Below are 26,688 nucleotides of genomic sequence, written 5' to 3' on the forward strand. Positions count from 1 at the left end.
TACTCCTCATTGCTCTGGGAGGACACTCTGTTCTGTTGGTACCTGCAGTAATACTGTTCTCATACTGTATGGATAAGCTGGCATTCTGGCCACATAGGAACCACATGTCTACTTTTATGAGTTATGATTTATGGTGCTACATCCTGGAAAAAATACCGAAATCACTCCATGTTGGCTGAACAAAGCAAACACCTGCTAAAATAATTCATGCAAAGTTTTTTCTAAACTTATACATGCTACCCATCAGTTGGATTTTGTAAATAAAAACAAAACAAACAAAAATATAAAAATCCAGATAAGTTAGCCTAGCCCAGTCTACAAATGACTGATGCAGCTACCTGCTACCTGACAGAGTAACAATCAACCACAGCAGAACACAACTTCCCTCCAGCTGATCCAATCTAGCAACTTTTTAAATGCACCTTGTTATATTATAGTGTGCAGTGTGCCAATGTGACATCTCAACAGCCAAAAACAACGATATTTAATAAGCAACTGAAGAAAGATGAAACAAAGGTCTTACGGTGAGCCTCCTTCATCTCCAGACAGACTCCAGTCATCATAACAGGCCTGCAGAAAGGAAAACCCAAACACAACCTTTGGTCAAATCCGCGTGTTGTCATGGACTGAATGCCATCAGTATACCTGCAGGAAACATGCATTACCAAGTCAGGATAAGGCTCTGTCACTTTCCTCAGTGGAGGCCCAAACTTCACCTGGTCAACTGCAAAAAGAACACAACACTGGGCTTAGCACGCTAACAAAGGCAGACCAACACATTCACACACAATCCTGGTACTTTCACAGTGTTTACGGTGCACCGATTCCCATCGGTGTGCATTCCAGAGATAACCTGTGACATCAGCAGTGAACAAGGGCCGAGTGAAGTCTGCAGACCTGACCCCACACATCAGGTGAGCACAGATATCAGAGAATAACTACATTTTTACTCGATGAGAAAGTGTCATTGAGAAGAGACGTCTGAACACAATATCAAAAGGTTTATAAGCATTTAGGGGCTGATAAATAGTAGCTACTGGTTTCAAATGAGAGACAAGATGACAGCTAGTTTAGAAGCTCCCACAGTAAAGCTTTTAAAAATGACATTAGATGGCTTATTCTACCTGTAGTATATCAGAGTATGACATTTGTCATTAATGTTAAAGCCTGGAACACGCCTGTGTGTGGGGAGTGACAGCTGACATGCATCACAGTACCGCTGGAAGAAGACACGCCTCCTTCAATTCAATAGAAGTATTTGTATTCCTAAGTATGTGTGTGTGTCTTAATGCTCAGTCAAAGTGACACTTTTGATTGCAGGTCAGGCAAAGTAACAAATTGAATGAACATATGCTTGAATTGGAATGTATCAAATGTACACTGATATTGAGTCAGGGCCCAAACAGGGATGGATCTGGGTGCAAAAAACAGCATCACCAGTCAAAGAAATTTAAAAATTAAAAAGAAAAAAGAATCACACTGAAATTATGATAAGAAATAGAAATGTGAGGTAAAAAGAAAAGGTTTCACTGTTGGTATTCAGTCAGTTTTAGGGTGTTAGCAATTTAAACTAAAAGTCCAAGATGATAGGAATACCAACAGCCAGGTAATAAGACAAATAAGAACAGGGCACAAAATGCGACCAAGGAGTATTTATAACATCAGTTTAGGCAATTCCTTGCACTGCTTTCTTGAGGCAACAAGTCAAAACATCAAGTAATGGCTCGATATGCATCAAATCTCACCACTAGATGTCATTAGACTGCAGTTAACTGGATTCTGTCTTTTTACATCTCCCAATTCAAGTGGAGAATCTCAGCTACTACTGCTGTACATGTAGTACACAGTACTGTGATGTCATTACTGTACAGGATGAAACAAGGTGAAAACACTGGTTTCCATAGTAATCAGATAGTTAGTTAGCAGCCCTTTCTTTTAAGATCGTTTAAACTAGTCATTAGTTTGTTTGTAAAGAAATCAGAAATTGCACACATGTGGCAGCATGCAAGGTCTTCGACTAAGATCTGCAGAACAGCTTTTATTAGCATCTTGCCTCAGTTTCTCTAATGACTTCACTGTGATGTGAAAGGAGGAAGCACAGCGATCACATGATCATTTCGCTTTGAAGCAGGAGATGAGGAAATGACTAAACCAGAAAGCAGAAGCTGCTGCTGCGTTTCGGCTCAGTTACTTTGCAAGGTGTTGCTGAACGCCTGCAAGTGAATTTGAATAAGAAGTCCAAAGTTTTTCTGTTTGAAATGGGATCAAAGGAGCGGTCTACAAAAATGCTCTCAACATTTCAAAAGCTAATCTTCTGATTCAATCACCTCAACAAAGTGAATACTTTGGAAACTATTTTGCCCAGCAGTCATCGGTTGCTCATGTCACAGTTATGGTTAGTCATGTTACTGCATGAAGATCATCGTGCAGAAACATGCAGCAGAACACCAACACCTTACTGTTGCAGAGCAGGGCTTGGTGAAGGCTAATTACTGCATTACTGTATTTTCAAGTAATTATTTGTATTGAGTAATGCAGCAGAAGCTCAGCAAAGGACGACAGCAACAAGAAGATGATGGACAAAGGTGAGAAAACTGGTTTTCAGGCTCGTCAGTTGTAAAAAGGTTAGAAACTGCACATTTATCGAGACAACTTCCATCCAAATATGCAAAAGCTGGAGGGACACAGTGTAGCAGTAAGACTGAATGACCTTCCTATACTTCCCCAGACTCATGTACATGAACTGGCTGTGCTAAATAAAACAGTAATCTTGTTTCTGATACTATTTAATCAATACTAAAAGCATAGAGGTGTAACACACAGACCATGGCACTAATAATATACATTGTATCAGTGTTGACAATGACAGATACAGTATATGATACATTGCTACATTGTAGCACCTGTGTAAGCCTCTAAAACCATACTGGTCAAAGGGCAGTGCAGGTGTTTGTGGCTTACGGGGCTGCGTCTAGCACACTAGACTACACTAGTAAGGGAAGTTGAGGTCAACACCAGACTGATTTATGATTTGGTGTGTGAATACAGTCTGTCACACCAGGAACACAAGCAGCCCATTGGCATCTGAGCAGTATGAAGTCAGACAGCAGGCATGTTCCCAGCGCCATCCTCTGACGAGGCCTCCGTCCCACACGTGTGGATGGTTACAGAGCGAGAGCAGCCGTCAGCACGCTCACTGAGGGGCTTTTGTTTCTATTCATATTCTACAAGCTGCTTCGCTGAATACAATGGGACAATGAAACCACTCTCCCAGTACAACCGACATATATTATATGTACACATATGTACACACAGGCACACATTCAGCCATCAAGTGCACTGCACGGTGTAGTGCATCAGAGACAAGCTGCAGGGTTTTTATTCCCTTTGTTCCATTCTAGCACAAAGCCGGTGACCTCACTGTGACGACGAGACGCCAGGAATCTCATCCTGCTATGTTTAAGGAACCACCCACTGTGTGCCGTGTGTGTGGAAGGGGCGGGACTCACATTGTTGTTCAGACGGTGTCCTTTCCACAGGCAGGTGTTTCCCTGCTGACTGAATCTTGTCAGGAGCCATTACCCCAACCTGTCAAGACAGCAAAAACCGTACAGACACAAATCACTGCGGAAACAAGTCAATCCCAGCTTTTCCGAAGGAAGAGCATTTCTGTAAGTTCACCTCTGTACATCATCACAGTGGATTTGGAATCAAACAATCAAGATGTGATTAAAGTGCAGATTTTCAGTCCCCATCTTCAGAGGCTCACAGTGACTGTTTGGATGTTCTTGGATGAACTTTAGACTAAATGCAGGTTTCCTCCCTTCAGTGCTCTGTCAGGCCTTTACTGCAGCCACGTCCCACTGCAGCTGGTTTGCTGGTCACTCTCTACGTGCAGTTTTGTTTTCAGTCACTGACAAGCACGCTCTGTGGGGCTGATATCAGGTGACTGACTTGACCATTGGAAATTGAGAATTCTTGGGTTTAGCAGTTTGCTCGCTGTTATGTGCACAGTGAAGCTCTGTCTGGTTAGTTTTGCAGCGTGAGGTTATCGCCCTGTGCACTCCTGAATTCATCCAGCAGTCACATCATCAATAAACTCTACTGACCTGGCTTCACTGGCAGCCATGCATGCAACCGATCTCCTTCTCTATACTTTTGTCTTCTCGTTGTTCTGGTACAAGTTCATCTTTCCAGACTGGACATGCTCCAAAGGTGTTTTCAGTCAAAGTCTAATATGGCCTTCATGTTCCCGAGTGTAACCAGTGGATTGCACCTTGTTGTAAACTCTGTATTTCCATTTGTGAAGGCTTCTCTTGAAAACAATATTAAGACGACCTCATCGATAGTGTTCTTGCAGAGTGTAGGTTTCCTTTTACCAAAGTACCAGATTGTTGATTTCCAGAGAAAAAGAACCCAAATGATCCATGTTGAAAGCTCCAGATATTTAGTCCGTTTAACTCCTTGTGAAATAGTGGAAACACAAGTGTTCAATCACTTTTAAGCGTCTGAAATGGAACACCATGTTTAGAAAAGACACTAACCCTAAACAGGTAACACACTACTCGAATGAAGCTGCACGTTGATAACATCTTAATTGTTTGGTTTCAAATCCACAGTGTACAAAATCAAATGTCCTTATCCAATGAGTTTAGCTACGCTGTGAGAACTGACCTCCAGCTCAATGTCATCCATGGTGTTTGTGTGGGGAGTGTGGAGCTCGGGGTTGTTGGCCATGTCCAGCAGCTCAATGATCAAGTTACGGGTCAACAGCTGTGTCACAAACGGATGCTAAAGAAAGAAGGCACACACCTTAAACGGGAAATGATGGCGCTAATCTCAGGTCTCTCTTTCGCTTTGTTTTTGTCTTACAGTACAAAGAAAATAAAGTTTCTTATGTCTGATGCGCAGCAACAAGTGAAAGAGAGCAACATTTTACATAACACTGGCTCTGCTCTTTGACCACTGCAAACCTGCAGTCGACTTTCGACATTTCAGAAATCTCTTGCCTGAAGAAGCCTGAAGCTCTAGAGTCCATATTCGAACCCTTCATGGCTGTGACATTGACACTGTTAATTGTTACAAATACTTAAGATTGCTCAGCTCGCTGAGAAACACATGGAGGACATGGAAAATAAAAGACTAAGACATTATGTTTCTGTGTGCAAATAATGTAACAATGTAACAAATGCAAAAATGCAAATAATGTAACAATGTAACAAATGCAAACATGCAAATAATGTAACAATGTAACAAATGCAAACATGCAAATAATGTAACAATGTAACAAATGCAAACATGCAAATAATGTAACAATGTAACTAGATTTTTAGAAATGCGGTATTAAAGCTCTTACTCTGTTTAACAGCACTTGGGAGATACATTTAAAAAATGACATTTTCATAAATCTGTCCACTTCTGTATTATTTCTAAACTGACTATGAGGTCCAATCAAAAAGCAGGACGTATGCGACTGTGTATGAAAGAAATTAAAGGCATAACACAAACGGTATGAGCATGTTTGCAGGTGAATGTTGTAAAAAGTACTTTGATAACAGCTGATAGCAGCCAGTCTCATTGCAAAACATGCCACATAGAAAAAAAAAACCCAAACCCAATTAGCTATAAATGTAATTTTGGGGTACTGTGGCCATACAGCAAGAAGGTCCTGGGCTCAGATCAGCTGGTGGCCTTTCTGTGTCTGGGTACTCCAGCTTCCTTCCTGTCCTGGGTGCACCCCACCTCCCATTCCCCACAGCCCTTAACTGGATGGAGATGGACAGAACTATATCTCCACCAGCAGAGCAAGCGACCCACGCACTGAGGGCTCAGATGTTTTTGATCGTACATCATTTGATATCTGCTGATTTGACAGCTCTGTAATATTTGTAGCAAAATGTGACATTTAGATTTTGTGTAATATCACATGTTCATCAGCATGTGAAATTTTACTGAATAGCTCCCAGTATAAACTGTACAAATGCAATGCAATCATTTCCAGTCGCTCTCGTAACAGCCAGCCTCGGCCAACCACCTCCCTTTGTGCTAATGTTACAAACAGAAGAGAAAGATGTGCTTACAGCTACTGTACACACAACAGTGCCAGTGTGAAGACGGACGGTTGGTTCGTTTTTCCTTGTTTAGTGACAAACTAACCTGCAGCAGTGTCTCAGCTGAGGGCCGCTTACGAGTGCTTTTAATGAGAGACATCTTCACAAAGCTATGGAAGCCAGCAGACCTGCAGACAGAGGAAGACAAAGATACATGTATCAGCAGTGAGGAAGATACTGATCAGATCACAGGTGCTTATGCACTTGAATTTCAGACCATCAGCAGCACATTTACCACTTGGCTTTGTCCTTAAGTTTTGGAGGCTGGAAGCTGCTCTTGGACATCAGCATCAGCGCTCTGAAAAACAGTGTGAGAGACGTCACTGGACTGGAAAATGTCCAAGCAGCAATCACCCAGAGTCTGCCAAGTCTGTCTGTCTCCAACTGTTTGTCCAGTCCCCATTGTTTATGCTGACTCACCTCATTGGGTGCAGGTCAAACATGGGCGGCTGCAGCTCTGCCAGCTCGATGGCAGTGATGCCGACGGCCCAGATATCACACAGGTGGTTATAGCCACCCTTCTTCTCCACCGCAGCCACCTCTGGAGCCATCCTGCTCAGAGAGGAAGAGTTAGTGGGCCTGATTCGCAAACAGGTGTGTCCAGGAGTCAACCACTCATATTAACTTTCAATGACAAATCTGTGAAACATCAATATTTGAAGATGGCAGCTGACTGCGAGCGGTCTGTGGCTTTGTTAGAAACTTGATCCTTGAAGTGATCAGGTATCGTTGCAATAACTGTAGCAGTGCTTCACCTAAAGATAAATATGTTTACCTATATGGAGAAAGACAGGTCGTGTGTTTTTTTATCACTTTATTGTAAATCGAACTAAAACAAATCTGTCCTTTGCACATTTTCTTTCATAGACTTTGGTTTAGTAGATGCTTTCTGAGGGTTAGTCGGCAACTCATAGACTGACAGACATAGACATGCCATGAAAGTACGAGCACAGGAAAGCTCATCCCAGCACACACACGGGACTGACCTCCATTCTGCGGCTGCTGATGCAAGCCCGCTCTTATGAGGCGGATCGATTTGTCTGGTTAATTCTGATAACGTATGAGGTTAAAAACCCTAACCTTAAACAGGCTGATATATTGAACCGAGGCTATAAAACAGACACGAATTCAGCTAAAGTGAAAGCAGAACACTTAACTGATACTGTGACACAAAAGCACAATAGATGAACCTACAGCTGAGCATAAAGACAAAGAGCGCTGGCAGCATACCAAGCTCACAGTGATAGCAGCACTGTAGAAAAACAGAGAGGTCTGTGTCACCATCGACAGACAGACACTGTTTGCTCAGGGTTTGGTAAGGTTAGGGTTAGTGGTGATGTATTCATCTTACCAGTAAGGAGTTCCAATAAATGACTTCCTCTTGGCCACAGAGGCACTGATCTCTGCTGCGATTCCAAAATCAGCTGGACACAGAGGAGAGACGCAGGGTCACAGTGCAGCTAAAATCCAACATCGTGCTTACCTAAGCCTGCATAAGTACTGCAAATCACACTGACCCAGTTTCACATCTCCACGCTCGGTCAAAAGGATATTGGCTCCCTGCAAAGACAATAAAGATCCAAGCTTGTTCACAGGATGATCCACAGTCTGAGCGTCACTATTAAACAGTAACAACTAAACAGCTGTACCTTTATGTCCCTGTGCATTTTGCCAGTTTCGTGCAAGTGATACAGGCCCTGGAAAAGATGGAAATCAGCCGATTACTGTGAGAATGTATTTAATTACTGCTTAAGTCATGGTTTACAACACTGAACTGGGAAGAGAGAGAAAACATACAGCTGAACTGACTGACTAACAGTCTCCAGGGGTGGCAGAGGGCAGCCAATGATTTGGGCGGTGTTAATGACCCACTGCACAGCACTCCACCCAGGCAGTAGGAGAGCATGCTGTCCCATCTTCATCTAGTCTTGCATGAATCAGGAACAATATCTCTATGTTTCCTTAGTTTGATTTTTGTAACCTTTACGTGCTTTGAATGCAGACTCACTGATCGTGTACAGCACTGGTGAAAGTTTTGGAAGCACTTTTTCTGGTGTTTTTTGCTGTCAGTCTGCAAAGCTGATCATCCAACAAAGCTTTGAGTGGGCAGAAGGTCACGGTCTATGAAAACACAGTGTGCCGTATGGCTGCTGTGGCTCAAGAGGTCAGGTGGGTTTTCCAGCACCACCAGAATGTTGGCAGCTCCTCCCACCTGCGTATCCACCCGCCCCTGGTAAAGACACTGAACCGCATCCTACGCATTTATTGCGGTGAGCATGTGTGTGTGATTGTTTAAAAGGAATTAAAGGAATAAAAGGAACTGCAGTGTGAGTACAACTGTATATAGGTGAAAGGGACTTGTAGCACTTCGTTAGAAAGAAAAGAGCTATATCAGGACCAGACCATTTATCATGTTCTACTGCAGAGGCAGTTTCAGAACATCTACAATGCACTTAGTGGTCTGGCACGACTGGAGCTGCTCTGAAGTTGGGAAAAAACACATGACTCATTGTGTCAGCAGGGTGTCTGTAAAGACTTTGCAGTGCAACAGTAACAAGCTTCCTGGACTGAAAAGCCTTACCTGGAGAGTTTCCCTGCACACAAATGCTATCTGCTTCTCCTTCAGTGGACCCGTCACTGTGGAAAAGAGTCTGATTAACAGCTGTGAGACATGAGAGTAAGAGTGGATCATTGTGCCTACTTCCACATCTGCTTTATACCAACTATTCAAATGACTGAGCGTTAAAGTGGTAGTTACAGTTGGACATGCTGGGAAATGCTTCAGCTGCCTCACTCAGACTCATCGGGTGGAAACAGTACTCATATAGTTATGTTTAAACAGCTCCACTATGGTCGTATTCATCCTTATTGGCTCATTTGGAAAGTGTAACGACAGAAAGAAATGCAACATATAGCTTTAGTTTGTGATTTTAGCTTTTTAGTTGTTTCTTGCTTTGCAGTGCCTAAAAATAATTCCTGGTCCTGAGAAGGAAACATTTCCTCTTATTCCTCTCTCTTTGAGTAGTTCACCACTTATATGTTAGGCTAGCAGTCTTTGTTTTTATTTTAATACATATTAGTTGGTTCACAGAAGGACAAACTAGAATCTATGACTGATAATTATTTAATTACATTTCCCTTAATGACAATCCTTTCCCGTATCCAATCCACGTGAGGTACATTCAGAGATTCACCCAGTCAATCACAGGCCCTCATTACTAAGAGCGGACGACACTAATTTAATCACATGCTGTGAATTCAGCCGATCGAGGACAGTAGATGCGTCGTGTTCTGACATGAATTTTAGATGTGTGTGTTTTTACCATGGTAGATATCCTGCAGGGAGCCTCCACCGCAGTACTCCATGCAGATCCACAGCTTGGTGTTTCTAAAGAGAGACACTCAGCTTTTATTTGACATGTCTGACATGCGTGCTGCTCTCTGTGGCTGAACAGCTGTGCAGGCATTGGTTAAAAACAAGTACTGCGTTTAAGAAGGAAGCAGACAGGCCTTAATATAATGAAGTCAATGCATTTACTCCCACAAGCACACAGTATCATGCATGAGCTGGTGGGCCAACAATGTAACTAAGCAGTTGAAGGAGTGGGAGAGGAATTCAGCGCGTGCAAGATAAAAGTCAAATTCCACATATTTCAGTCCACCAACAATCTGAGGAATTCCACACATCAGAAAACACCCAGCACCTGTGGTAGCTCCCAAAGTAGGCCACGATGTTTTTGTGCTTGCACTCCTTCATCATGGTAATCTCCTGCTGGATGGGGGTGATGTCATCACCTGAGCACAGACAGCACAGCGAGGGTTTACTGACTCATGACAGCTAACTTCACACAGTTACAGAACAGCAAAACATAGCTAGACAACTGGGAGGACTGGTAGCTTCTCCATGGAGCAAGGGATGTAGTGAATCTGGGAAATTCTTTTAGTGGAAAAAAATACTGCACACCCACGTGGTGCTCAGTGTTATCAGCTGTGTTGGATACAGTGAAATCAGGTCTGTTTTTTACAACTACTCAAATGGCACTATTAGTTATTCAAGGATAGGTTCACTTTTTTTCATTTCTAAGCTAGAAAAGGACTCAATCCGTTCCTTATATCATTCCAGTATAACCCATATACTGGACAATATATACGGGACAAATCCAGAAGAAAATCTTTGTAGTGCAAAACACCTTCCTTTAAAAAGAAGTCCATGAAAGCAAAGATGGCAGTAACAAACACTTACACAAAGCTCCATACAGCATTACCACTTTGACTCTTTAGTACTTTCTATATGAACACAGCAGACTTCTAATAATCGTAGTTATCAGGCCTTTCGTCAATTTTTCACCCATAAATCCTGAAGTTGACCTGGATGTAAAAGAATTTGATTGGATTGTAAACATGACCCCACTCTCACTCACACTTCATCTATAATAAAGAAATGAATATTACTGATAATAGCATAGTGGTGATAGGAGGGCCCAGCCACGCCTCTGTGATCAGAGCAATAACATCACAGTTAGCAACATGTGTGACAAAGCAATATAATAAGCCATTGCTTGATTGCTTAATCCTGTTGTTGCTGTGCTGTAAACTGTAAAACAGCTGATGTGACCCTGAGTAATATTATTTGCAAGTTTCACTGAAACTGACCAATACTGGGAACTATGGACGTTGAATGGACACCTTACTGTGCACTTCCTGTGCTGTGTTTGGGCTTTTAACACACCTGAGTCGAGCTTGACAATCTTGATAGCTGCCAGTTCAGACGTCCTGATGTTTCGAGCCTGAAAGGAAAGCAAAATAGTCTTTATAATAAATAACATATAAGATAAAAGGATACGCAGGTAACTGCACCCAAAAGAAGCACAGTGGCCTGTGTTTGTATAGCGCTTTACTAGTCCCTAAGGACCCCAAAGCGCTTTACACATCCAGTCATCCACACATTCACACACTAGTGACGGTAAGCTACAGTGTAGCCACAGCCACCCTGGGGCGCACTGACAAGAGGCGAGGCTGCCGGACACTAACGCCACCGGGCCCTCTGACCACCACCAGTAGGGAGCAGGTGAAGTGTCTTGCCCAAGGACACAACGACCGAGACTGTCGGAGACGGGGCTTGAACCAGCAACCTTCCGATTACAAGGCGAACTCCCAACTCGTGAGCCACGATCGCCTGCCCGGCCTATTTGGCCAAAAAGCAGAAAGTAGCTTACAGAAAACTGAAGTAAGACAAGACTTTATACGTTTTACAGAGTGAGTGTGTATGTTTGTAACACAAACTTGGACCAATCTGGACGCTGCAATAACAGACAGCACACTCATACACACAGAGTCAAACACATCCTTCAGTGGCTTCGGCAGAGATGGAAAAATATCCAGAGTACATCTTGTCAAGTGGTTAACTGCTTCATTCAGCAGCAAGAAGACTGTTTCACATTCCTAAATGTGGGCAGTGATGAAGGAATATGGGATGCCCGATAGTGTTATTAGAATGGTTCAGTTTAGTGGGAAAGCTGTTGCCTTTTAAACTGGTTCAACAAGGAATGTGAAAACAAAGCAGTAGTTCTGAAATGGGAACATTTTAAATCCAAATGACAAAGCATGAGTAACAATTGTCAGTACCCATATTATACCAAGATGATTATTTCTTGCTACTTTGTTTCCACTACAGCACAAAGTCATGATGATTCTTAATGAATTATGTGTTGAACTGATTTGTGGGACAAACCGTGACGTAACAAAAAGGTGTCCAAAAGCAAAGTGAATGGCAGCTTGGATGTGGCTGACCTTAGTATCACTTAAAATCCTTTTTATTAAATGTGTTGGGAAACACTTTGGGTTAGGGACAATGAGGCCGTTTGGTCCAAGTTGAAAGGAGAGGTCGGTCTGGTGTCCCTAACACACCTAACATAAACAAGAATCATGTATGCACAAAGCAAATTTATAGTATAATTAATGAAAACAATAATGGGGGTTGTAATGTCATGCTCACTCATCCCAAAAGGTTGATTCTGGTCATCTGAAAGTTTTCAGTGGGAGAAACATTTACATCCACACACAGCAGAGCCACCTCGTCAGGCCAGGACTCTGCAGTCTATTTACACCTACAGGCCAGTGACACTCTCTCAATCATGAGGATGTAACATCCAGGACAGGGAGGAACGCTGGTTTGAGGGCGGAGTCAAGGAGCCCATTTACGTGAAAAGGGAAAGACCATCTCTGAATCGAGGAGGGGGCCTAAGGGTACATCTGTCACCATCTTACATGCTGTGATGGCAGCCATTCCCCAACTCTCTGTGAATGGGACTCATGGCCATTAATCTGTGGTTGTTGATTAATGGTCATGACAAGGAAGGAACTGACATCACAGCCAGCCATTGTTCTCCAGTTTCAGTCATTATGCAAATGTGCTGTTGATAAGATTTCGGGGAAACCTGCAGTCAGCTGAGACTGAAGTCACCTGGATGACGAAACGTTTCTCCCACTGAGATGAACAGAATCAACCTTTGGGAATAACGAAGGTTTAACACAGTATAAATGTTTTAAATATATGAATGTTTTTGGATGGATTTTAATAAATGTTCTTTATGTGTTTTGATGTGTTTTGAGAGTTGAGCTAGTTACAGTCTGGAAGGACAAGTTCAGAGAACAGGCCCAAGTTTCAGTCACCAGAAGAAAATCCAGGTGTGGAGAGGTGAAGAAGTCGTTTAGAATAAAGGTTTTATTTGCTAGTGACCTAGCATTAACCAGACCCAGCCTGTCAAAAACAGGGTTGATGTCTGGCTGGGACGCACGATTGATGGGATAAAGAATCTGGTGATCAGAATCAAATTGCTTTATTAAACAAAGCGCGCTGTGTGTAGTTGCTGCTCCTCAGGAAAAGTTTCACTTTTGTTCATTGGAGAACAAAACTTCTCTCAATCCACGTTTGAGAGAAAACTATTCAAACAAACACTCCGTGAATAAGGAGAAAAAAGCTGAAGCAACTGAACGTGCTGCATGGCAGTTGAGATATGTGCACCAAAGACTCCACCTCTGTGAAGATGGGGCGATAGATGCCATGAGAGCTGGACAGTAAGATGCAGAAGCACAGGTGTGGTCCATCGGTGAGTCAGTTCCAGGGATCGCCAAGAGACAACCCGAGGTCCAGGGAAAGTTTGTTCAGAAGAACGTGGGGATCAGTTATCGGAGACGCAGCCATGCAGTTTTTAAACACACTGCTCCGTTTCCCCGTCTCCTGTGGCATTTCTTCCTGGGAGGAAGGCAAGGTGGGCCTTGGTGAAGGAGGATTGGTGCGCTCTACAGACAGGTGGGATACAATACTCCTGACATCCTGGGACCAGTCGCTCTTCAACAGTGGCTCTGATGCTGATGAAGTCATAAACCAGGACAATGGAGACATTTTTTAAGAAAACAGATGTCAATAAAGCAATCACAAACAGAGCAGGTAAGCCACACACACCGGCGCCATCTATCCACCATCCAGCAGATATCAAGAAATCCTCCCAATAGCTGGAATAAGCTGACTGAAAGAGGATGGCTGTAGTGATAGATGTAGCTTTACTGAGTGATGAAGAAAGAACACGAGAACCTCGAGAAATATCAAGGCCTGAGAGAGAAATTCAAGAAGATGTGGAGGGTGAAGACAACAATGGTCCCTGTGGTAATCAGAGCACTCGGGGCAAAGACCCCCAAGCTGAGCGAGTGCCTCCAGCCGATCCCAGAAACATCATCCCAGATCTCTGTCCACACAGTCCTCAGGACCCTCAAGCTCTCGGTCCTCTAGCAGAGGAAGTGCAGCCGACGCTGATGCTCCTACTATGTTATAATTACACTTAACCAACATAACAATTTAACAGATTTTAACAGAAAGAAACTTTCAGCACAACCAAGCAAGAGATTAATAATAACTAATGATTAAATGCACCGTGGGGTATAAACACATAATTAGTAAAAAGGTGGGTGAGGACAAAACACAGGAGCCTACATCTATTACAGTGAATCTAAGGGAGGATTCAGGGTTACCTGATCCAGCTCTCACTATATGCTTTATAAAAAACAAACATTTTAAGCCCAATATTGAACATGTTGTGGTTTTGAAAGCCTGAGGTGGATTCTCACAGCCGGTGTCAAGCTGCTCCAAACACCAGACGAGGTGTCTGTTTGGGAAATCCAAACTGGAAGCTGGTTCCACAGAAGAGGGGCCTGAAAACTGAAGGCTCTGCCTCCCATTCTACTTTTAAATAACAGATCTATTGGAGTGATATGGTACTACGAGATATATATTGTAAGGTAGATCGTACAATAATAGATACAGAGAAAAACCCAACAATCATATGACCCCCTATGAGCAAGCACTTTGGCGACAGTGGGAAGGAAAAACTCCCTTTTAACAGGAAGAAACCTCCGGCAGAACCAGGCTCAGGGAGGGGCGGCCATCTGCTGCGACCGGTTGGGGTGAGAGAAGGAAGACAGGATAAAAGACATGCTGTGGAAGAGAGACAGAGGTTAATAACAGATATGATTCAATGCAGAGAGGTCTGTTAATACATAGTGAGTGAAGAAGAATCACCCAGTGCATCATGGGAATCCCCAGCAGCCTATGTCTATTGCAGCATAATTAAGGGAGGATTCAGGGTCACCTGGTCCAGCCCTAACTATATGCTTTAGCAAAAAGGAAAGTTTGAAGCCTAATCTTGAAAGTAGAGATAGTGTCTGTCTCCTGAATCCAAACTGGAAGCTGGTTCCACAGAAGAGGGGCCTGAAAACTGAAGGCTCTGCCTCCCATTCTACTTTTAAATACTCTAGGAACAACAAGTAGGCCTGCAGAGTGAGAGCGAAGTGCTCTAATAGGGTGATATGGTACTACAAGGTCATTAAGATAAGATGGGGCCTGATTATTTAAGACCTTGTATGTGAGGAGCAGGATTTTGAATTCTGGATTTAACAGGAAGCCAATGAAGGGAAGCCAAAACAGGAGAAATCTGCTCTCTCTTTCTAGTCCCTGTCAGGACTCTTGCTGCAGCATTTTGGATTAGCTGAAGGCTTTTCAGTGAGTTTTTTGGACATCCTGATAATAATGAATTACAGTAGTCCAGCCTGGAAGTAATAAATGCATGAACTAGAATAGGTGAGAATAAGGAAGGGAACTTGTATGTTAGAACTTTGTTTTTCTAAAACCAACAACAGCACAAGCATAAGTGGCCCACAGACAAGCTGTACCACATATATTTTGCACTGCCTCCCTTTGACCACATAGCTCTCTGCACCAGACGGGCAGTCCCTCATCTGCCTGCAGACTACAAATATCTCTGCAGGACCACAAGTCCACTTTTCTCCTCTCTCTGCCCATTTGTCAAAGTCGGGCAGTATTTCACAGAAGACTCACACCTCTGCTCTTGTGACCCTTACTGTCCTACATGATGTGCCAAACTATGGGCACTCTTCAACAGATGCACCTCGTTCTCAAGTGAAAAAAGTGTCAATGAGAGATTAACTTGAGAAGGAGATGTACATGTAGTGTCAACCCACAGAGCACCAGAAATACAGTAGCGTCATATGCGTCACATGCGTACCAACGCTGTGGCAGAAAGCAGTTTTGTGGTTTTGACAGCCTGGGTGAGATGCATTCAGCTGGCATAAAGCTGCTCTGTACACCAGACCAGACATATTGTGTTGTGCACAACAAAGATCAATGGTCCCGCGTTATTTAACACGGGGCCAACAGAAGCCAAACTATCAAAAGCGGTCATGGTTAGGAAACTACTGAGGTCCCAGGTGGTGGTAGTCACATATTAACTTTTTTATTTTATTTTATTTTTACACATCTATTGCAAAAAAATATGTCAATGTTATTATTTATGTGATGCATTACTCTGTATTTTGGATTACTTGGTGCAAAACCTTCAATACTGTTCTTCTTCTGCTCCGTGACTATGCAAAGGTCCCACTTTGTGATGTTTGCAGGCACAAAGTATCACAACCTTAGTGAAGACACACACACACACACACACACACACACAGAGAAATGGAAAAAGTGTACTTTGAGTTAGCACATGAGTCAACACATAAGCACAGCTCAGAAAGGCATTAAAAATAACACCAGAGCACCAAAGCATCCACTCTGGGTTGAGAGAGCAGTACACCAAGAGCAGACTGACTAACCTGAGCAGCACCTGGACTACAACAAAGCCTCAACTTTCAATTTATTTATACATCGACAAATCACAACAACAGTTGTCAGTTAATGCAGATCAATGCCCCACACATGGATGTGCTTGGCACTGTACAACACTAATAACATACATTAGGAACTCAGTGAGACTGTGGAAGGAAACACTGGAGGCGTGAACTGCAGGGCAATTCCACATGTCACCATCAAGTGCAGAGTATACCAAGCTGATGCACTGCCCCCACTGGATCTGACATATTCAGACTGTATAAATGTGGCCAAATGGTGGGAAAGTGAGGTGGAGCGGCTAGAAGGCATGATAGCATACATCCAGGACAGCTACAAGTACCTGGGTATTCCACAGACTAACGGAAACCATGAGGATTCAGGATTCAGCCAAAACCTCCAGAAGGTGCTGAAAACCCATCTGAACTGTAGGGATAGAATCCAGGCTATCATTACCAGTAATGAGCTACTCAATAACAAGCTGGCCACAGGATGGAAAGATGCCACTGAAGTCAAGACATGAAATCTCCTCACAGTCCACCCACAGTCCTGACGCTGTTCAAGCAACAGGTGAGGATTGGTGAGCGTCAGAGCTACGATCTAGAAGGAAACACGGACTATCCACAAATATACACCCAGAGACCTTTATTTAAACTGCACCCACACTCTACAGAGAGGAGACGTCTAAAACTCAGGATAGTTTGATTACATCAGAAAGGGTTACATTAAACTGCAACGTATGGACAACACAGGCTGCGGACTCATGTATCACAGTAAGAGCTCATTGTCTCCCAGAGGACTGGTGATGGCTATCTCACACCCAAAATGCCAAAGTAGTCAACATACGTTTGTTTTCAGTTGGATGGGAGTGAAAACAGTTCGGTTTGTCAGGTGCATGTAGCATTTATGACGGGATTTAGTGCCAGCTGGTCAGCCTGTGTCTGTCTGACATACAATATCAACAGAGAACCACGTTAAAGCAGAATAAACTAAAATACATGAAAATAAAATTAAAAAACATCAATAACAAAACGTCTGTGAAGGTTCTCAGTCATCCAGGTCATCATAGTTCGTAGGTCACACAAGCCACACCCGCTTACACACCTTGGCTCATGTGATTAGGTAGAGGATCAATAGGGGGTCCACGACCCTCTTGGGGACACTCCCAAAGGGCCTAAATCTGGGACTCTCCACCAGTCGCTCTTAGAACTGAAGACGCTTCTTGGATGAGAGGTGAACTCTTCAGGAAACTTAAAGAAGTCCAGACGCTTTTCTTTCCAAGCTCATCAACAACACATGAATGTCAGCAGATCTGATTAAACAGAAAAGTGTCTTTTAAAAGACTCCACAGAGTCGCTTAAACTTAGCCGGAGTGGTAAACTGTTCCAGACCCTTGGTGCCCAGCTCTGTCTGTCATGGTCCGATTGAGTGTCTGGGAATTTTCCATCTGGAGCCTGCGTTTTCCTGTCTCAAGGTCTCACCTGAAATCTGTTGGCGGCTAATCAGCAGAGGGAATCTTCAAACTGCTCTCCTCCAGTTTTTCAGCTACCTTCTGGTGGTAACTAGGCCTTCATGTTCCTCATGCCTCTAGTTCCCCGCCACTTTTTCAAATCTACTGGACGCTGGTCACGCCTGCGAATATTGTGTTTGCAGGTATACACAGCAAACTGTTTTAAGAACCAGTTGGACCCACACACACGTACTGGCCTATCTTATCTTATTCATAGCCTTTTCCTTTTTTGTTTTCTTTAGGTCACGAGCAGTTGTCCAAGCATTTCACTGCATATCGTACTGTGTATGACTGTGTACGTGACAAATAAAATTTGAATTTGAATTTGATTTGGCCCTGGGTCCGTTTTAGTATGAACTGGCCGGAAAATGGACCCAACAGATCCAATGCAGACTGCAACTGCTAAACAGGGATCTGGGCTCGTTCACTGCCTCATTATAAGAATGGAGCAGTTCTTTAAAATATTGTATATGGACAATCAAACCCGCAGTCGACTGACAGGGTTAAATAAACATCAGCTCTCGAAATATTCAAGTGCGTTGGCCGTCTCTCACAGTCCAAAGACATCCACACATTTTAGGTTATTCTAACTCACTCATGGTTGACAAGTAGATAAATTACTTAAAGGGTACAGAACTCTGCACTGTATAAAAGTACATTAAATGTGTATAAATAAATAAATGTATTTAAATTGTAGTCTAAAGTGCGTTGACTGGTCAGGTAGACAAGAAAACTGTTACATAAAAGCTCATTCAGTCCATTTTCACTGATTTGCCCTCCTGGTTGGAGCTCTGCTTCCTGCCTGCTCCACTGACTGACATACATACCTGGGCAAATATCCAACAGCTCAATAAGCTATCTTGAAGTTGAATGTTTCTAATGATTGTAAACTACACTCGACACTGAGTTTACCCTGCCGTCTCGCTGTCCACAGGTTAGACAGTCTCACAGACAGCTGCTAGTTAAAGTAGATTAGAGCTAAAGTAGATGTTTTAAGGGGTGTATATATTTTCAGCTTCCTCATGTCTGCCTGAGTACAACAGTCATCACTAGCCACTCACTCCGATGATGTCACATGGACACAATTTCATTCTGGCCATCCACAACAAACAAGGCAGCGATAAATGGGATAAGCACTTTGGCTCAACACAACCTGTGGCCCGCCTCTATTCACTTCCTGTTTTCTTTCCTGTTCCACCGCAGAGCTTCCTGTGACTGCACTCATAGTAACATCTCTGGCAGGCTTTTCATGCAGCCAGGCATGAAATAACACCCAGCCTGGGTTACGTACAAACGGTGGTGGAAGAGGAAGCGTCACGGCACTTTGATCAGGCTCCCACATGACCTGTGACGATGCTGTGTTTTGCTAAACTGCAGTGTGCCGTTTCCCACTGAATGCAAATGTTAAAGTGGAGCGTGCGTGGCCTTTCACACTAACAACAGGTTTCACCAAACAATGAAACTGGAAACCTTTGAGTCAAGAAACCAGGTGAATTTGAGCTTATACAGTTACATTTACTAAAAAGTGAGATATTAAAGTCAGATTGTTGGCATCACATTCTAACACGTTTGAACTGGGACTTAAAAAGCTGCAAAAGGCTCTGAAACTGTGGAAATAACTTCTTACAGTTTCAGCCTACAATTTTCAGGTTGACATGCGCCATCTCAGCTTTGCATTTTTGTGTTTCTGATCCTGGTCTAGCACGAACGAGCAAAAAGTGGAAAAAAGCAGCAGTGAAAACCCACACGCACTGATCTGATCACATGCTAACAGCGAGACAGCCAATCGGGTTTAAGACATTCAACTTGAACCTTGTATTTGTCACGTACAGAACTGGAGAGAGAAATGCTAAAAGCTAACTGACAGCATCACAACAGCTCAACACCAAACTGTAAGACGAGCACTTTAATAAAAATGAGATCATTCTGGTTCATATAAACCACACAGACCATTTTGTGTCTGTGCACTCTAACTCCAACCAGTGTTGTTACAGTTGCGTATTTTAATCTGAACGATTTTATTTTTGAACTAACACATGGCACTACGACATGTTCAATTATAATGAGGATGATGAAGAACATTGATATTTTAAAAAATCAAACCTTTTTATAAAAGTAATATTTGGGAAGCTTCACTTTATCACGACAAATCCGTTTTTATGAATCAAGTCAAAAGTTGAAACATTCTAAATGTATAAAAAAAGCATTTATGCTACAAAGTCAGAAGCAGTCTGCATCTGATTGGCTGTGCTCTGTTAGAGATGTACACTTTGAATAACAGTAATGTTCTGACAGTCACATGTGCAGCCCTCGCTCTTGACTCACAGCTCCACCAATCCTGTAATCGTTGTGGGAGATGAAAACGGGCTATTGTCTGGTGTGTTGCTCACAAAGGCTGCAAAATGTCCAAATGTTACTGTCCTACAAATATGCTGCAGAATGTCAGCATGTAGCTTTGCTTTCAGATGAGATCAGCTGTCACTGACACTGTTAGCTCCCTTTTGTTTGTACTGCTGCTTTAAAAGAAAGTGGGACTAGCAGATATAAGAAATATAAAAGTATTGCATCCACGTAAACTTCTGCTCCACTAAAGAGGTACTGAGAAAAAAATATCTTGTTCTGCCCTTTAATTCTGCAGTGATCTGAAAGTGCTGTAACTCAATTTAAGCACATAATTCCTCTACTGTTATCTTTTTTAATGCCAGAGGAGCTACCTGAAGTCTGCTCCCACAAATCCAAATCAGAAGTACTTGACACCCTGTTATAACTCTCACACGTGCACCTTAAAGCAGGTAACTCATAAGCTGGCATCATTATCAGTGAGCATGGAAGAATAGTTTGCTGCTTTAAGAAAAAACCCTACGTCTTACTGCTCATCGCTGATTAAAGACAATAAGAACAACCCCAGGTTTCTCTTCAGCACTGTAGCCAGGCTGACAGTCAGAGCTCTGTAATGACTTCATGAACGTCTTCACAAATAAAATTTTAATCATTAGAGAAAAAATTATTCAAAGCCATGCCATAGATGAAACATTCAGTATAACAGCTTTAACACCTGGTGACATTTCCTATCAATCTTCTGTTTACTTCAATTATTTATTCCCCTGAACCATCAACGGGTCCTTTAGACCCTATTCCTACAAGACTGCTGAAAGACATTACACCAAAACTTCTTGAAAGAGTAGCTGCCAAAAGGTTAACTAATCATTTGCAGAAGTTTATTTAAATTTCAGTTTCAGTCGGGATTCAGAATAGTGAAAGTTACAACTGATCTTCTTATGGCCTCTGACAGTGGACTCGTCTCTGTGCTTGTCCTGCTACACCTCAGTGCATGCGACCATAATATTTAACTTACTGCATGCCGTAGCTGGTTTGTATCATATCTATCTAATTGTTTATATAAATGGAAAGTCCATAAACAACTAGAGGTTAATTATGGAGTTCCACAGGGTTCAGTGCTAGGACCAATTCTGTTTACACTATACATGCTTCTCTTAGGCAGCATCATTAGAAGACATAGCATACATTTTCACTGCTATGCAGAGGATACCTACCTTCTATCAATCTATCAAGCTAGGTAACAAACACCAATTAGTTAAACTGCATAAATATCTTATAGACACAAAGACCTGGATCAGCTCTAACTTCCTGCTTCTTAATTCAGATAAAGCTGAAGTTATTGGACTTGGCCCTAAAAGTCTTAGAAATATGGTAATTCAGATGCTTAGTGTGGATGGCACTACCTCAGGACATTCTAGGAGACATTTTTGAACACAACACGTCTTTCAATGTGCATATAAAACAAATATGTAGGACTGCTTCCTGCCATTTGCACAGTATCTCTAAAATTAGAAATATCCTGTCTCAGATTGATGCTGAAAAACTAGTTGATGCATCCCTTACTTCCAGGCTAGACTACTGTTATTGTCAGGCTCTCCTAAAAACTCCCTGAAAAGCCTTCAGTTAATCCAAAAATACCCAATCACCCATTTTTCCTTTGTATAGTAATAATAGCAGCAAAACACAACAACAGTTGCTTCAAGGTACTTAAGAAACTCCAACAATCAGATGTCCCCTCTATGAGCAAACAGCTGCTTGCTCATAGCAGGGGGGCCTGGTCTTAGTTACACTGCCATGGGTCTAGCCTGCTGGGGGCTTCCCATGATGCACTGCATAGTGTTGCTATTATATTCATCACTTTTCACTCACAATGTGTTTATACACACCTCTGCATTTAATTAGCAGTTATTGCCATAGGTGGCTGACAAAATGCCATGCTCTCAGACACTTGTGAGCTTGTTGTGCACGCTAGTGAACATCGCTGTATCACTAACACTGAGGCTGTGCTATCTCACAATCGGCACCTATGCCTATCCCAATAAGGAAGACACACACACACTTGGGGATGGCAATTTCAAGCAAACAATACTTCTAAATATGAATGGGGGACTATTCAACCATTCTTCATAACAAACAGAAACATCTGGGAGATTCATGCTGCTGTAGTGTCATAGTCGGGCTCTGGTTGTTTGGACTTCCTCTTATTCCTCCAAGCAATCATCCCGAAGGCACGCTCCTTTTCTTTGGGTGGAGTTTGGGTTTCCCGCTCTTCAGCTGCACACACCTGCCTGTCATCCGTTTCCTCAACTTCAGTATAAAAGGACCAGCTTTGCCATCCATACTCTGCCAGATAGTCTGCCTCCAACAAGTGGCAAACACCTTGTTCCTTAGCAGTTTCCTAGCATTCCTATTCTCACGTGCCTCTGTCTGTTCCCATGTTCCTCCCATCAGCTGAATAGCTTTTCGTTTCCGTTATCTTCCATCAGATGAGAAAGTTGGTTCGTTCACAGTACCCACCTGGATCACTCTGCACTACTCTTCCATCTGCCTGCTCACCCACCTACGGCAACGCTTACCTGAACTCAACCAGCACACTGTCCCTTCCTTTTTGGAAAGTCTCCTTCTTCCCCCAGACCCGGAGGAAGCCCCTGTGCTATTCCCATGGCCCCTCAGTACTTACCTCAATGTTTTCATATGTACAGTAAATAAAGACTGTAATACTTTGATACGTGTCTCTGTTGGCTCTGCTTTTGGGTCTACACGGTTGTTACAAGAGTAGGAAGCAAAGTTCTTCACTCCTACTACAAGCTGATTCATCTCTGCTTTTAGTATCTGTAGAAATTAGGCTTTGGTTGTTTTACTTAACATCCCGAGTTGAATCTTTTCTCTTTAAAGTTAATTATGATTCTCTAAAATAAATGGCAAACAGAAAGGCAGCCTCTTCAGTAACCAGGGCCCTTTACTACAAAGCTTGTTTAACATATGCAGAGTTTCGTTTCATCACCTGGATTCACTTATCCTAGCATTAGCAAACACGAAGCTGGTCATCAACTCCAGTTAACCCAGGATTTCCTCTACGCGTTCACATTAAAGTCGGCGTCTGACAGTCACAGAGGGGGTGGATTCACAGATCCTATGTCTCTTTTTTAATGGAAAACTGTCCCTTTGAGAGCCACCTACTCCAAACAACGTATTCAATTGTCATTAACCACAAGTGGTTCCCCTCAGCCTCCAAGTAGACACACCTATGGCATCAATTTCAAAATCTAACGTCACCTTGTTCTTGAGTTATCACATTCACAAACTTGGGTGTCTAAGCTGTTCTACCTAACCATCAGCCTTTTAAATCTGAGGGGTAAAAAAGGATGAGAGAAAATCCTTCTGTTAATTTGCTGGTTTGCACACAAACATTCAATTCATCACTGTATGCACTCTCTCTGCTGCTGATTGCTTCTGAGGTGATGGCTGCACATTAGAGCTCTGAAACTTTAAACTGGATCCACTGTCCCACAGCCTGCTGAGGGAGGCATGGAAACTACTTCAACTTCAAATAATAGTGACTGAACAGGTATCCCTGGTCTGTGTTTCCAGGAGTGTAAAACATTTGTCAATGTTTTAAATCATCAAGTTAATACTCGGACATTCCCGTGACAAGGTGACGCACAGTTTGTTCTTCCTTCAGTGGTGTTAGTAAAGGTACAGCTGAACAAGCTGCACATATAAAACCCATTCCTTCAGTCTTAATGCTTACAGAACAATGAAACTGCTGTAAAACAGTTTTTATAAATGCTCATTAGGGAAAAACAAAGACGTTACACAGAATTAAACTTCAGAACTTCCTCAGCTGCACCTGAAGATAACATAACACTCCCAGTGTGAACATTTCAGCCATGCTGGTGCTGTTGGCAGGCAGGACACAACACTGCTGCTGTACTCGTTCAACATTCAGCCCACAGTGTCGTGTACACAGGCTGTCAGGCCTGCCGTGTGTAAACCACTGAAAACAAAGCAAAAACACAGCACGCCTGTTGCCATATTTCAGATGTCGTGGGAAAGACAGCTGTAAACGATAAATTGTGGATTGAGAGAGTCTTCAGCAAACTGCATTTTCTCTTATTTGAGGACGGTTTCATAAAGAGTTACAGTGATTTAGTCTTTGATGAGATTTCTGAGGTTTCACTGTGGAAAGTTGTTCACTGTGACCCATTTTAAAGAACAAAAAGAGTCAACATCCTGTTTCTGTCAGTTAATGGCCTTTTCTATTGATTTTTTGGAGGGGGGGGGGGGGGGCATCTCTCTTGATTGTGTTTTGTGTTAAACAACAGTGAAGTTTTACTAGGACATCAGCGCTAGTACTGAAACTCTGCTCTGTCATTGCTGTTTAGTCCTCTTTGTCCGGCTCATGCATTCTGACCAAGCAGACCAGCTAGTTTGTGAAAGGCATTGCTGAAAGTTATTAAAACAATATATATAAATGATATAAAAGCATTATTGGATACTATGTATCTAAAAATTTAAATCTCACCTAAAAACCGAGATGTTTCTTTGAAACGTTTTTGTTTCATACAGTTCACCACAACACTGTCATAGAAGTAAAAGGTTAATTATTGCTTATTTGGTTGCTGTGATCCTTAAAAGTTTAACTTGGAAGAACAAGAAAGTGCTACATATGCAGTTTGACACACCCCTGCTATATTTAAGATAACCTGACTTAGAGCTGAGGGTGGATGCCTGGCAGTTTAAGACACACTTTAGTCTTTTATTCGTTGAACATTAGACTCACGGCCGCAAGCTGCTAAAATAAACGTGTTTGTTTTTCCATAAAGGCAACAGGGTTGCTGTCCGTGCTGTCAAATACAAACTGGATGCACAAGCCACCAGGGTGTGTTAACTGCACGGTTCCAGTCAGGGGTTAATATTTCGATTAGATGACACGGTTCACTTCAGAATCCTGCCACCTATGTGAAACGGCAGATATGACACTACGAGGAACGCATTTGTTGCACATCTGACAACATCAGTCTTTCTTACTCGCTTGTTTCGTCGATAATGTGTTGATTCTGCCACTTCTTCAGTGACAGCAGTGAAAACAGGAGATTTCTCCGCACACCTCCATGAAAACATTACGAACCTGTGGCCCCGCGCACGCAGCACGCTAGTACCGCAGCGCTCTGCAGGAAACCTGCACTACAGCTTTGTTGGAGGCGCACAGTCTGACACACTGATCATGTGTCAGTAAACAAAATGCAACTCGGACTTTTTCTGATTCTGTGCCTCGGTAGGGACTGCTGTGTCACATCAGGCTCTGTACATGTCCAAAAAGACGAAGTTTCACCTTGATGACAGGAAGTGACATCCCCAGCGCCCTGATGGAGGCTTTCTCTCTGTCAGCGCGGTGCAAACACGGGGACAGGTTCTCACTCACCTTGAAAACATCTCCGTAGGTGCCGCACCCAATCCTGTGGATGAGCTCGTAGTCATCCAGCGGGTCCAGGAATGACACTCCTATCCGGTCCATGTCTGGAGACACCTCTTGCTGCTGCGGGGAGCCTGGCTGGCTTTTTACTCACACATAGCCGCTGCTGATATCGGCGGAGAGAACGGAAGCACGGGCAGACGAACTCTGTGAAATGGCCCAGGGACGACTGATCGGAACCGGCTAATTATACCGTTTAGGCAGGCAGAGGCAGCGCGGTGACACAGCCGAGAGCCGCTCGAGTCAGAGCACGCGTGAGCGAGCACGGTCCCCTCAGTAAGCCTCCCACCTCTGCGCGCTCCTGTGCCCTCAGATGAACATCCTTTTCAAACGTGGCAAAATCACGTCTGAAATAAACCCTTGGCACGAACACGCTTAAAGGCGTGATTTGCGAGCTCTACGAGAAAAGCCCGTCAGGCTTGTTTTAAAGTTTGACCTCAGTTAGTTTCCGCTTAGAGTTCTTCATACGTGTGACTTTCTCTCATCGCAATCTGGACCTGAAAATACTGACGACCTAACTGTTCAGATGGCAAGTTCAAAAGTCGCGCATGCTCACTGATGAGGTGAACATTTCTGTCTCAGTGTTTACTGTAACGGACTTCATGCATGTGTGGCTTTCTTACATGAACATCCTCCATCACATGCTGAAGCAGGAGGCTTTCAGCAGACTTTCAAACATGAAGAATATTTTTACTCCTTCTGAAGTATGAAAACACATAACTGTACATCATCACTTAACTCAGCATTTTACAAGGTCTGACTTTGGCCTTTTGCAGCTATTAGCTTAGCATGTTATGAACTTTTTGAAAAATATTTAGTGACACTACTTCATAGTAGTGAGGCCATGCAGTCTGTGCCTCTTCTGTTTTGAGTGGATATGACGTGGAACTTTAGCGCACACTTTTGCTCAAGCAGAGCTCGTGTCGTCTCTGGAAGATGATCGTGAGGAAGGCGAGCCACTAATGTCCTGCATGATGTACCAGATGATGACAGAGGCTGTTTAAAGTTGATATTACTGACGGCCACTCACAGCATGTGAAGGCGCCTTCATATATATGTAATACACATCATT

The 26,688-nt window shown here is 43.0% G+C and overlaps 1 protein-coding gene across 3 annotated transcripts in view; it reads right to left on the reverse strand.

Moving 5' to 3' along the window:
• map4k2 (mitogen-activated protein kinase kinase kinase kinase 2) overlaps positions 1–26,117 on the reverse strand; it is a 45,230-nt gene extending 19,113 nt beyond the window's left edge. For all 3 annotated transcript variants that reach the window (XM_086290918.1, XM_086290919.1, XM_086290917.1), the window contains exons 1-15: positions 25,566–26,117; positions 10,840–10,897; positions 9,815–9,905; positions 9,434–9,498; positions 8,692–8,747; positions 7,760–7,807; positions 7,628–7,670; positions 7,462–7,534; positions 6,531–6,662; positions 6,346–6,408; positions 6,157–6,238; positions 4,675–4,791; positions 3,510–3,588; positions 666–724; positions 524–570 (exon numbers count right to left, since the gene is read on the reverse strand). In XM_086290918.1, the coding sequence (XP_086147044.1) occupies positions 524–570; positions 666–724; positions 3,510–3,588; positions 4,675–4,791; positions 6,157–6,238; positions 6,346–6,408; positions 6,531–6,662; positions 7,462–7,534; positions 7,628–7,670; positions 7,760–7,807; positions 8,692–8,747; positions 9,434–9,498; positions 9,815–9,905; positions 10,840–10,897; positions 25,566–25,658 (1,106 nt within the window). In that variant the 5' untranslated portion in view covers positions 25,659–26,117. The remainder of the gene's footprint in view (positions 1–523; positions 571–665; positions 725–3,509; positions 3,589–4,674; positions 4,792–6,156; positions 6,239–6,345; positions 6,409–6,530; positions 6,663–7,461; positions 7,535–7,627; positions 7,671–7,759; positions 7,808–8,691; positions 8,748–9,433; positions 9,499–9,814; positions 9,906–10,839; positions 10,898–25,565) is intronic.
• Between the last annotated feature and the right edge of the window lie 571 nt (positions 26,118–26,688).

Source organism: Aulonocara sp. 'chitande type north' Nkhata Bay, linkage group LG5 (assembly GCF_057382095.1).
Source record: "Aulonocara sp. 'chitande type north' Nkhata Bay isolate Kocher_YH1m ecotype deep benthic linkage group LG5, A_spYH_male_GT1.1, whole genome shotgun sequence".
In the NCBI taxonomy this organism is placed as follows: domain Eukaryota; kingdom Metazoa; phylum Chordata; class Actinopteri; order Cichliformes; family Cichlidae; genus Aulonocara; species Aulonocara sp. 'chitande type north' Nkhata Bay.